Below are 13,998 nucleotides of genomic sequence, written 5' to 3' on the forward strand. Positions count from 1 at the left end.
TTTACTCATCTGACACGGTCCATTGAGCTTTACCAAAACATTTGGCTTGCCTTGCATATTTGAAAATGCGTCCATTGCAGCGCACCTAGCTTAAAACTCAGGAGGTCAGTCTGATAGACTTTTATGAACAAGGGTTGGAAATTACTTATTTCTAAGACGTCTGGAACCTTTTAGCCTTAGGTATATAAAAAAAAAAATGGACCTAATTACAATTGGCCAAGCACCAAGCACATGTCCCTTCATGCCTTGAGTGAGTTTTAAGGTACAATGATTGATGAAAGTGTTGAGCAGGTATACACAGCCAAGGACTTGCAGTTAACATTTAACCAGGCCTCTGAACTGCCACCTTAGCAGACACACTGAATGTTTCTCAATCCCCTGCAGAACTGGTCTGGTCAAACGCCCTCCCCCACAACTACACTACTGATCCAACTACACCTGAGGGGAACACGAAGGAGCCGCTGCAATGAAACACTTCAGACTGAAGAACCTGTGGAAAGCCATGACCGTAGGACAGGCTGGTGGGGCGATTGAAGCGGACGCCAGTGGGGGTCAGTCCAGCCCAGACTCCAGCCCCAGCCGTCGGCCGGACCCTGTTGACCTGGGCTTCACAGTGGTGACCTCGCTGCCCGGTCCTCCTCGGGGCCAGTTGGACGGCAGCGTGTCGGACCGGGACAAGACGGGAGCCACGCTGCTGTTCTCGGGCGTCTTCTTGGGTCTGGTGGGCATGACCTTCACGGCCATGGGCTGGATCAATTACGAAGACAGCCGCGCTTTCGAGTGGACACAGTTCCTGGGGCCTGTGCTGCTCTCGGTCGGGGCCACGTTCGTCTTTATCAGCGTCTGCAAGTTCCGGATGATCTCCTGCCTGGCCTGCGGTCAGCAGGAGGACGATGGTGGCAGTGACGGCAGAGGAGCCGAGGACGACAGCGAGCTGTCACGCAGCCAATCCTTTGTCTTCGCGGGCATCAACCAGCCAATCACGTTGCACCGCGCCACTGTGGTCCAGTACATCCCACCCCCCTACGCGTCTGTCACGCAGGAGCCGGGCGTCCTCAGCGGTCAGCTCCCGCAGGGCTCCGCCCACAGTCCGCCGCAGTACTACAGCGTGTGCCCGCTAGAGCGTCCAGCTCAAAGCCGCAGTGCCAGCCTCGTGCCCAGCGCCCCGTCCAGCCGGCGGGAAAGCAGGTACCTGCCACCCCACTCTCTCCTCAAACACACACTCCTCAAACACACACTGCTCTATCACACACTCCTCAAACACACACTCCTCAAACACACACTGCTCTATCACACACTCCTCAAACACACACTGCTCTAACACACACTCCTCAAACACACACTGCTCTAACACACACTCCTCTAACACGCACTCCTCAAACACACACTCCTCAAACACACACTGCTCTAACACACACTCCTCAAACACAAACTTCTCACACACACACTTGTTTTTACCAGCTGGGGCACAGCGTTGCTACCGAGACCGGAGTTTGGGACACTGTGTTCAGCTCCCCCAGGACAAAAACTATGGATGGACTAAGGATGGACTGATAGCCTATAGAGGTCTTACATTAAGTCATACATCAAGCTTGGGAGTTCAGTAGTCACTGTTGAGCTTCTTGACAATAATGAGTGCAGCGAAGGTTCAATGACTTATATTATGTTGCGTTATATTAAAGCAACACCAAAGAGTTTTTTCTACCTTAAAATAATGTTTCCAAAATCGTTTCAGTGGTTCATCAACTTGTAACAGGATGAACGGTACTTCTGCATTCGCTTCGCGGCCCTCTATCGGCTATAACCGCACTATGTAAGTTTGCCAGATCGGGTAGCGGATCTGTAGTTCGATGGAATGACACATAAAAAAACTACAAATGTGACTTGCATCTGATGTCGCAATATATCGTACTTTCATAAAATCATGCAACATATTCTACCTTGTCTGTGGACATTGTTATTTCCAAAGCCAGTGCTGGATAAACAAATAGTGCGTGCGACAGAGGAAAAGTTCTTTGGTGTTGCTTTAAAATAACTTTCAGAGTGAGGTGGGTGAGTGCGTAGTCGTAAGGTTTAATGGTGTCCTGGGAGATAGTGAGGTAGCTGATGTAACAGCCATCACTGGTACCATCTTCACTTTGAGGTCTTGCCCAGCATTAAAGGTGTATTGTGTGATTGTCAAACATTAGAGGTGTAGTGTGTGATTCTGATACAATTTGTTTTATCACAGTGCTTTAGCTGTCTGTTGAGTGTTTGCACCAAAAAAACTGTGGTGTTTGTACACAGCCCTGGTTACACTTTTCAAGCAAACAAAGACACCAACAAAAGTGTCTCAAACAGAGCCATAAATAACCCCAGCCAATCATCTCAGCAACAGGGGAGGGCGGGCTGTAATTTGTTGGGCTGTTGTGCTCACACTTTGGGATACACAAAGCGAGTTGCACACAGTACCTTTAAGGTGTATTATTATTCGATTTTTTAAAGGTGTTTGTACTGGCTCTCAGAATCCTCCTCCAGAGCAATCTTTAACTTCCTGGTTAATACTGGACCGGCCTCAGCCAATGATTGTAGGGGGAGTCAGTTCAGATGAGGGCCACATGGAAATCTCCATACTGTACATTTAGCATGTACTATCCAGACAGTGGATGTGCATGAATTGAACTTAGCAGGTGATTGTGTATAAATTGAATAGCATATGGCTTAGCAGGTGATTATGTATGAATTGAATAGCATATGAATTAGCAGATGACTGTGTATGAATTGAATAGCATATGATGTTGCAGATGACTGTGTATGAATTGAATAGCATATGATGTTGCAGGTGATTGTGTATGAATTGAATAGCATATGATATTGCAGGTGACTGTGTATGAATTGAATAGCATATGACGTAGCAGGTGACTGTGTATGAATTGAATAGCATATGGCGTAGCAGGTGATTGTGTATGAACTGAATAGCATATGGCGTAGCAGGTGATTGTGCTTTGATGAAGTGTCTGGGTACTGATGTTGCTCTCATGTGCTCCAGGAATCCCACAGGGAGAGAGGAGGAAGAGGAGGAAAAGAATGAGGCTAATGATGAAGAGGCTTTGGACTGTGTCTCTCCACCAGCTTATGAAGATCTCTACCCATCTCTGCCCAATGACAATCACGCCTAAGCTTTTTGCTCAACAATTGAATACTAATATACTCTATGTTTTATATATATTTATATATGCGGTATATTTGATATGCTCCAACCACAAAGGAATGGTGACTCCAAACTATTTTTACCTTTGTGTGTGCTGGTGGACCGTGAGGTCCTGTGCAGTTGCACAAGTTCATTGACATGCAGAGTGCCTTGTCTAATGATATACCAACCGTGATTAAGAATCCCATGGCTGAGGCACTGGCCATTGGCACCCTCATACTGCACTTTGAACTTCAAACTGCTTCCTTTACTGTTTCAAAGTTTATAAATAGAGTGTTTGAAAGCACTAACACAAATGACTGCTGCATATTAACTTTAAATGAGACTGATGGCTGTGTGTTGGTGTTGGAGCATTTTCACCAATTTTAAGGTCTGGAGCAATAGTGTTCTTGGATGCCCGAAATGAAAATATTTCAAATAGCCTACTACAAGAATTCCCAAAATATTAATTCATATAAGAAATTGTGATTAAAATGTCTCTCCAAAATCTATTGCGTTTAATGCATCATTTTTTTAGATCTGACAATAAAAGTTCAGAGACAGAGAGAATAGCAGGCTAAACATATTTATTTCTGACATCAAAAACGCTATCTTAGCTCAGTGGACTTTTAACTATAATGCCGAGATGTCAAGCAATATCGTCCAGTAGCTCATAACAACTCCCTGTAATAACCCTGACAGTGGACACTGTGATAATTTGTGATAAGAAAAATGACCTGTATTTTGATAAGAAGTGGTCTGATAGTAATTCACCGCTCCAGATACGTAGCCTACACCGGGGACCCAGATGCCGAGTGGCCGAGGCAGAGTGCACTCCTCCGGGCATAGGCTACACGGGCTCCGGCTGCACGCAAATGTTACGCAGACCACAGGGGGGCGGAAATAGTGAGGGAATCGATTAGACGGAGCTGGGCAAGAAGAAAAACATTTTAAAACTAAGAGGAGAAAAGTGCGCCTTAAACGACCAGTGAATTATTTAAATAGGCCTATGAAGTATGTTATTACATAATGCGATTAACATAATTTAAAATTCTGTTCTACAATTATACCATAAAGTGTATTTTCTGTCTAATTGTTAAAATCAGGCTATTTGATAAAGAAAATATATTCTTCCTACGTGGTTTACTGCTTGTTAATCACACATAATCATATGTCTAAAAATGTGTGCGTGTATGTGTGTGCGTGTGTGTTTTTAGAAACAATATAGACAATTAACAAGCAATTACAAAATATTATCGAGGTCATCTGACATTTCTATGACTTTAGAATGGTATAGCACACTATGCCCCATTTCCGAACATCTTGGCCAATGCAATCCATAAACTATGTGACTAAAGTTCAATGCTGATTTCAGATTATATTTGTTAGGAAATTTCAAAGAGGCAGTATCGTGAGGTTTGATATACGTCTCCAAGGTATAGGGGAGTAAGGCGCCTATATAGGCTAGACATTGTCATCGGTCTCTTGAATGTTGCAAAGTTGCACTCGCGCAGTTAGTCCCCAAAGAAGCAGGCGTCATGCGTTATTGTTTTATTTATGCTATCCCGCTGCTGACAGGGATGGAAAAAGCTTCTGAATTACGAATGAGTCCAAATAATTAGCTAAACGGGTTTTAATTATTGCACTTTCTTTGTATATGTTGAGGAAGTTTGATATAGCCTAACAAATGCGTTTAAAACCAAATTTGACTAACAACGTTTCCCAATAATGACGGGTAACCTATGTTAACACATGTAGTTTTATAACTGTCCAAATCTCATGTAGCCTAGGCTAATCATTCAAATGTATTTTTTTTCTGTAGCGTGCAGTTAAAAATCAAAGTATTCATTCCAGCTGTCTTCCCCCAATGAATAATGTACTTAAGCCCGAGTACCCTGGTCTATAACGTGTATTTTTGTCTTGGTTCTGTGATAAATTATCTTATCGATGGTTTATATTTGATAAGACGATGTTTATTTGCTGAAATGAAATAAATTGCTACTATTTAAATAAGCGTGGCGAGAGGTACCCACGGCTAGAGGGTCCACCTTTACTGTTAATTTAGTTTTTATAGGTCAAGCCGGGCACGACCGTTTCTCTTATCCTCTGTGCTGTTAATCCATCTTTTATCTAAATAAACGTTGGCTGTCCTTAATGGAAATCACCATATGGCTTTATTAATGAAATTGAAATTTCTTCTTAGGGGTCTGTTTTGAAAGCTGTTGCCTGATCTCGATTAAGAGCGAAGCACAGTTTGTTTCCTTTGGCTGAAACTGACCAAATAGACTGTTATTTATTGATTTATGAAACGGACTAGCTGGGACAGCTTACCACTTACAACATGAAAGTAGGCATACCCTTCGAAAGTGTGCTGTACGTTCCCACCGAAAAAAGAGAGGAGTTGACAAGTGCAAATTCTTTATTTCGAAAACAATTTTAAACAGTATTCTATAACTGGTGCGCCATGCCTTTGTGCAGAAACCGCAGGCCAATGTGACTCCCATTAATTTCACAGCGCCATAAAGCGCGGGTGGCCGACAAGCCTCATTATAGGAGCACAGCGCGGCCTTTGCGCCGGTTTATGAAGGCATTACGGAGCACGTCAAACGTTTAAACAAGTCCAAATGAGAGAGAGAACGAGAAGAAAGCGTACAACGATTAACCACAATTCTCATGACAGCGGCCGTATCGACAGGCGATTAATTAGAAGGTACTTCCTAAACTCAGCCGGTCTGTATTGTAACGATGAAGCCACGGGGTGAAACGGGTAATGAAGAACAGCAGGGTTTTTATTGTAAACACCTTACTGCCAGACACCTTAGGACTCAATATAATAATAATAATAATAATAATAATAATAATAATAATAATAATAATATGCCTAAAACATACCTATCGACTCACTGCTATCTAAAACTGATGGTTGATGTCATATGAGGTTAGTTTTAACACTGTGGCCCTCTGAACGCAATGCGACCCAGTAAAACTGTGTCATCCTCGCCGGAGGCAGGGCCAAGACTCCTCAGGTCAGCGCCGGTTGTATGTCGTGCCATGGTCTTTTGCTTTTTATCTAGTTCCCCCTCCTGACTGAGTGTCAATGCGTGTTGAAGGGGACATGCGTGCGGTGCCTTACAGTTTGGCATCTCAACCTTACCCATTAGTGAGTAGAAAAAGGCATTATTGGTTTCTCGTGTAGGACTACCACACACACACACACACTGTCAAATAAATAGAATTGTGAACGGATCTGCCTATTTAGGAGCAATTATGTTTCTTTGATGACGTTTCTATCTTAGTCTTGACATCACTCGTTGCTATTTTTAGCCGCCTCCCGCACCTCGCGCTGTCATAGGAATAATCCGTTCCTAACGCGGAGTGAGGGCGAGGATCCCGACGCTGTGGTGGGCTCGTCGGGTGACGCGTTCCATTGCCCCGCCAAAAGCCCAGGACGGGGAGAGAGAAGGACAAATGGCTTCCACGTTTGCAGGGCAAGGCAACGCCGTGGAGGAAAGCCGAGGAGGACTTTGTTGTTTATGAAAAACACGTGAAGCCAATCAAATCTAAATTATCTTCCTGTTACCCCAGCTTTTGTTGTTAGCCGTGAAAGTCGCCCTGCTAGGGGTACCGCCACCCAACGAGAGGAACGGGTGGGTGTCGGGAACGAGGACACACACACACACACACACACACACTTGTCTATTTACAGCATGACGTATGGACAGCCCACACATCAACACACATGAGAGTTGCCATGTCAATGCATGTAACAGTACACACACACACACACACATACATACACTGAGTTGGCTACACTCAGTTTGGTGTGTGCCTTCACGAAAAACTAAAGGGACTATTTTGCATAGGCTATAGCCTATCTAGTTCAACTTTGTTTTATTTATGCCTCATTGAAAACGTGTGTTGACTCACACCCTGACTCACATGTGAGTACAGTCTCTAAACACACACACACACACACACACACACAGAGAGAGAGAGAGAGAGAGAGAGAGAGAGAGACAAACTCTTTAGGGCACATCCGACAGTAAAGCCCAGGGTGATGAGATCAATATGTCGGACAGGAAATGAGTCTCAGACTCTCTTGTGTGCTGGAGCGCATTTACATTCAGTTCCGCAGTCACCACACATACACACACATAGGGCCTACACACACACACGCACACTGTATAACACACACGCTGTATAACACACCATTTCATTAAAATATACTAAAACACACACACACACACACACACACACATTAAAGAACACACCATTTCACTGACAAAATACACTAAAACATACATACATACACACACACACACACACACACACACACACACACACACACACACACACACACACACACACACACACACACACACACACACACACACACACACACACACACACACACACACACACACAAGAACAAACACAGTGAGGATGACTGCTGTGAAATACAACTCATTTACAGTATATCACACAGAAAGCTTTACGCACACGCACACACACACACACACACACACACAGAGGCAAACATGCTTGTAACGTTCACATGGGGAATGCCATTACCTCTGGACTGTGTGAGCTCTGACTGCGGGAGTGTTGAGATGGATTCGTCCACGAGGCCTTCATCGGCCGTATGGCAAATCTATTAGCCGGCTGTGGACCATTACTCCCAGTGATGGACTTGGCCGGCCAGTCGCACCCAGCAGCCTGAGAAAGCCATTGGCCATGAGAAACTGTCCCCTCCGGAGCCACAATGGGTCCTCCTCAACACACTTTTATGGCCTCGCTCCAGAAGATTCATTCTCTGGCATCAGAGAGTCAGCAGGTGTTGCAGTCATTCAGTCCAAGAAGGAAAACACACCTCCCAGGCTGTTTCATTTGAGCTGGGATTTCAACAAAATTACTGCCTTTTAAATCATTAAAGTTTAGCAGTTATCCTCAAGTAATTTGTCACAGTAACTTTTCTAAGCTAGTGTTTCAGTGTCTCATTTTACAAGAAAGATTTGTTTAACTAGCAAAAATATCAGTCAGTCAAGTTAATTCAGTAGTGATGGCACTGATGTTTGTCAACTAAAAATGTAATTTGATTTAAATAATGTTTCCTATTTAGCCTAAACCAAGATGGTGGCTGATGATACACCTGGCCCAGAGCTGGTCCTGATGTGGTGAGAATCTGACCAATCAGACTCCTAGCTGGCCCTGATGTGGTGAGAGTCTGACCAATCAGTCTCCTAGCTGGCCCGGATGTGGTGAGAGCCTAACCAATCAGACTCCTAGCTGGCCCTGATGTGGTGAGAGTCTGACCAATCAGTCTCCCAGCTGGCCCTGCTATGGTAAGTCTTACCAATCAGACTCATATATGTCTGTAACATATGAACCTGATGAGGAGATCCCTGTAAGTCTAACCTCTTAATTTTACAGTTACCAATTTTAATGTTACAACCTTTACAGCAAAACATCTCCCAGGGGCCTCCTCTAGCATGTAGAGTCGTAAAATACGACGTTATATCAATGAATATTCCGTCAGTCAATTCACTAGCTCCATGGCAACGAATCCCTTTTCGAGCGTGTCGTTTCTGTGCTCCGTGGGGCAGTGTCTGACGTATGTCTTTTTTATATGGCGGAATTCTACTAATCTGTGCTTTAATGGAATGTCCTGTGGTTTAAGTGTATCAGTGACAGTGCGATGGTGTCCCTGACTTTAATAAAACAGTCAGCTCTTAATTGGGATCAGATGGCTGCGGGGATGATGTTAGCAGATGTCAAACGGTGTCTGGAAAAATGGGCCGGGCCGAGCTGAGCCGAGGCTGCACAATCCCAACGGTTCTGACAGCTATCTGGCTCCACGGTGGTCCACTGCCGACGCACCATCCACCAGAGGAGCTGAATTATAGAGCTGGAAAGAGAAGCTCTCTCTCTCTCTCTCTTTCTCTCTCTTTCTCTCTCTCTCTCTCGTATGTCTTTTTCTCACTCATATACTCACAGTGCCTGCTGTTGCTATACACACACACACACACCAACACCACCATCGACAACGAAAACATCCCCAAAGCTATGTGTGTATAATACACACAGACACACACACACACACACACACACACACACCACGAGAGAGCGAGAGAGCTGAAGGCTATCTCAGATGGATTTAGTGTGGGCAGTTTAAAGAAAGTAAAAGTGCCAGAGGACAGGCTCTGCACTGTAACTCTGTCAGATTTACGAGCTTTAATGAGTATGAAACAAAGACCCCCCCCCCCCCCCCCTTCTCTCTCTCTGGATGTGTGTGGGTGACACAGACAGCACATGTGAAAATATATGCACTTGTGTGTGTATGTGTGTGTGTCTGTGTGTGTGTGTGTGTGGTGCTTATGTGTGTGTGTGTGTTTGTAAGTGTTCTTTACACAACTTTTTCTCAGCACACACACACACAACCACCACTACCCTCCACCCCCCATCAGGCAGACACAGTAGTGTTTTTGTGTGTGTGTGTGTGTGTGTGTGTGTGTGTGTGTGTGTGTGTGTGTGTGCCAGGAGATTGTATTCATCTGAAGCAGCCTTGCACTGTGAAGCTATTAGAATTACATTGAAACTATACTACCTTCTTGTCATCACACTGTTCTACTGCCCCCACCCCTTCACCCCGCACCACCTCCCACCCCATGACTCTTTGGGGCAGTAGAGTGGGGAGCTGGGATATTTTGGAAAAATAATCCGCTGTTTGTGTTAGTATTTGCCTTCAGGGAAAACTTCTGTCGTTGGCAATTTATAGGGCGCACTGCCAAGCTTATGTCAATGCCACACTAACGTCCGTGTAATGTTGATCTTTATGATTCCATTGAGTTTGGGTGACATGCCTGTGGTGGGTCGAACTCTGTGTGTGTGTGTGTGTGTTTTAGAAGGGTGGAAAATCAGGAGTTATTTTTGTTTCGGATGTGTATCCTTTTCACATCTGGTCCCTGTTTTGGCCAACGCGCAGAGAGTTTCGGCGATGACCTTTGACCCTGCTCCCTCAGACGGACATGATTTCGGCTGCCTCATTCGGAGCTCGCTTTGACCCCTGGCGACCTCGGGGGTCAAAGGTCAGAGCCGCCGAGCAGCAAATTAACCCAATGCGTCAAAGCTGGCATGACACCATGTTCTGCAGCGATCTGTTGGGAAAATATTTCGCTTTTTGAGCATGCCGGCTCTCTTGATGCTGATCCCTTTTTCCGGATGGTTTAAGGTCCACCTCTTCCTCTCTCCCTCTCTTTCTCTCTCTCCTTCTCTCTCTCTGTCTCTCTATCTTATTCTCTCTCTCTCCCATGGACTCTCATTCTTCCTTTTCCTTGTGCTTTATGAAGCGTTAACTCCCCTTCACCAGCTATTACTGTGTCTGTTCTTTCACATATTTCTCTCTGTCTTGCTCTCTTTCCTCACCTCTTTTCTCTCTCTCTCTCTCCCTCTCTCGCAGGCTCTCTCTCTCTCTCTCTCTCTTCCTCTCCTTCGTGTTTAAAGACGTTTCAGTTCAGCTGTCATGAATTATGTTCGCCTGCCCAGCTGTCAAAACAGGGGGGTGTCCCTCTCTGTTGCTCTGCGTTCTGCGAAAGGAGAGAGAGAGAGAGAGGGAGAGGGAGAGGGAGAGAGAGAGAGAGAGGAACAGGGGTGGAAAGAGGAGAGGGAGGAGAAGGGGAAGGGGGAGTGGGGGGCTTTAATGCTCATGTTTGGACACAAGCAATTATCTCTAATTATTGTTTTTCTTTTCAGTTTCCCTGTCCGCATGGAGGTCCGGCCAGACGAACATGCAGTAATCTGCCTCGCTGAAGAGGCCCACTGGTCCCCATGGTGCAGCTCGTCCGTGGGGCTCTGTGCTTTTCATCTCAATGTGAGTTTGCAGTTGATTCAAACGCGGAGTGATGGGTGAATTAACCCCGAAGACCCAGCTTTCAATGGGCTCAGCTAAGAGATTATGCCTGTTGATGGCAGGCCTTTATGGGCACTGAACGGTCAAAAGAGACTTCAGCTGCTTAGCCCAGGCGAGGCACTGCTAGTCTGCCGGGCAACCTCAATGCTCCATCGCTCCATTCTCTCTCTCTCTCTCTCTCTCTCTCTCTCTCTCTCTCTCTCTCTCTCTCTTTCCTTCTCCCTGTCCCCCCCCTCTTTCCTTCAAGAAGCTGTCTAACCAGCCCCAAGGTCTACTCTCCCAGTATGTGCAGACATTCCAGAATCTTCCAGGATTCTGAATTCCACTGGCTGTCTTCTCTGGGCCCACCGGCTTAATGCTGCAGCTCTCCGGCTCTGACTAAATATGGTGATGTGTGATATTTGTACAGCAGTAATTAAAATAACAAATTACATTTATTTAAATTATGCATTTTGTATTTTAAAGTATTTCAACAATATTGTTTTATGTTTATTATTTAATTTTAAATATAATTTTTCTCAATTATTTTTTAATATTTCATTGTTGGTGCAGATATAGTGTTGCTGTGTGTGTGTGTGTGTGTGTGTGTGTGTGTGTGTGTGTGCGACTGTGCGTGTGTGCGTCCATGTGTGACCGAGGGTGGCGCTAACCCACAGATCATCCTCCGTAATTTAGGGGGGTAATCTCTTTACAGATTGGCTTTGACACGCCCAGATATGAACGCTAACTAAAGGGAGATCTCATACACACACACACACCAACACATACACTCTCAATCTTAAACATGGGGCCTTAAACTGTTGTGTTTGGGTGAGTGTGTGTGCATATGAGTGTGTATGTGTGTTTGTGTGTGTGTATGTGCGCATGCGCATGCATTTCAGCATTTATGGGCGTGTACAGTATGTGTGCCTGTGTATTTGTGTCTGTGTGTGTGTGTATTGCCTTGTAAAAGATGTATTTTACAGAAGAGTGTGTGCCGGCCACTTTTTGTTGGTAGTCTGTGGGTGCCCAGACCTGGCTGGTGCTCGGAGTGTGTGTGTGTGTGTGTGTGTATGTGTGTGTGTGCATATGGGTTGTTTATGGGGCAGAACGCAGCCCCTCTGTGCGCTGGCACCCATCAGCCTCCACCAATCAGATGAGTGGATTTGGGCCATGTGTTGGCAGGACAGTGCTTATCGACCACCCCCCTACACACACACACACAACCACCATTACCACCCCCCTCCCCTCAACACACACACACCTTCGCAAGCTTCCAAACCCCCTCGTGTATCCTATCAGCCTCCTCCACACAGGTGGTTGTGGACTTCCTGATTCCGCTCGACTGGCAATTGTGATTGGTTGGCTTCTGTATCTTACATCCCTCCTTCCTCTCCTGAAATCTCCATCATCATCTCATCACACACACACACACACACACACACACACTTTATTTTATTATTATTTTTGGAATGACCAATATTGATTCAAACAAAACAGCACCCAAATATTCACACACACACACACACACACACACACACACACACACACACACACACACACACACACACACACACACACACACACACACACACATACATTTTGATTATTTTATTATTATTTTTGGAATGACCAATATTGATTCAAACAAAACAGCACCCAAATACACACACACACACACACACACACACACACACACACACACACACATGCGTTATCTCATTCAGGCACACAAGAATGCAAGAATGACTGAGTGTGACTGACTTTTGTATAATTTCAATTTCAACAATTAGATCAATTAGACTTCTATATGGATTTGTGAATGGGTGAGTGACAACAATGGATACACAGGGGTTTTGGTGAAACTGAATGTCTGTGTGTGGTCTGTGTGTGTGTGTGTGTGTGTCTGTGTGTCTGTGTGTGTGAATGTGTAAGTGAATGTGTGAGTATGAGTGTGCATATGTTTACATATGCTCAAGATGAATTCACTGGAGATTACACACACTCTTTCTCACACACACACCCACCCACCCACACACACACACACACACACACACAAAGACCTGTGCAGGTCAGGGTCTCTAGCTAGACTGGACGAACCCCAGTGGTCAGTGGCGATGTTACTCACACTTCTATCCATCTCACTGATTCCATCTGTCTCACTGTTTCTGTCCGTCTCTCTCTCTCTCTCTCTCTCTCTCTCTCTCTCTCTCTCTCTTTCTTTCTCTCTTTCTCATTATCTTTCTATTTCTTGCCCTCTTCTTCCTTCGTCTCACTCACACACTCTCTCTTTCTGTCTGTCTTTCACTCTCTCTCTCTCTCTATCTGCCCCCGCCCCCCTTCTCTTTAAAGTGGCAGCTAACCACAAGGTTCTGGAGTTTACCCTTTACAGATGTGGAGATCCTGAACTCTAACTGCTACAGGGTTCTTCATGATGTACCACCCCTTGTCTGCTTATTTCTCTTTCTGCCTCTCTCTCTCTCTCTCCCTTTCTCTCTCTCCCTCTCTCTCTGTCTCTGTATCTTTCTCTCTCTACACACACACACACACACACACACACACACACACACACACACACACACACACACACACACATACACATACACAAATACACACACACACACTATACACACACAGACACACACTCACCAGTTTGAGCTCATTTTTGAGCAGCGACATAAAGACATCTCCTAACATGTCCCTATTGTTTGGTCGCAATGTGTGTGAGAGTGTGTGTGTGATCTCCCTTTAGTTAGCGTTCATCTTTGGACGCGTAATCTCCGTAGTCAAAGCCAATCTGTACAGATTACCCCCCCTAAATTACGGGGGATGATCTGTGTGTTTGTGCGACCCTTGGTCACACACTGCCATTGCTGAGGTGACCCCTAGTTTTGGAACCCTCACCCCTTTTCTCTGTGTGTTGAGAGATTACAACTTAAAACCT

The 13,998-nt window shown here is 45.2% G+C and overlaps 1 protein-coding gene across 1 annotated transcript; it reads left to right on the plus strand.

Moving 5' to 3' along the window:
- The first annotated feature begins 466 nt into the window (after nt 1–466).
- Nucleotides 467–12,412, plus strand: tmem174 (transmembrane protein 174). Its single transcript, XM_076284993.1, has 4 exons — nt 467–1,188; nt 3,029–3,144; nt 10,909–11,036; nt 12,371–12,412. Exons 1-4 carry the CDS (start codon nt 467–469, stop codon nt 12,410–12,412), a joined length of 1,008 nt encoding a protein of 335 aa, XP_076141108.1.
- The last annotated feature ends 1,586 nt before the right edge of the window (nt 12,413–13,998 follow it).

Source organism: Alosa pseudoharengus, unplaced genomic scaffold (genome assembly GCF_046254945.1).
Source record: "Alosa pseudoharengus isolate Yale_2024_CS ecotype anadromous, Long Island Sound unplaced genomic scaffold, YU_APseudo_1.1 YU_APseudo_1.1_scf_14, whole genome shotgun sequence".
Taxonomy (NCBI): domain Eukaryota; kingdom Metazoa; phylum Chordata; class Actinopteri; order Clupeiformes; family Clupeidae; genus Alosa; species Alosa pseudoharengus.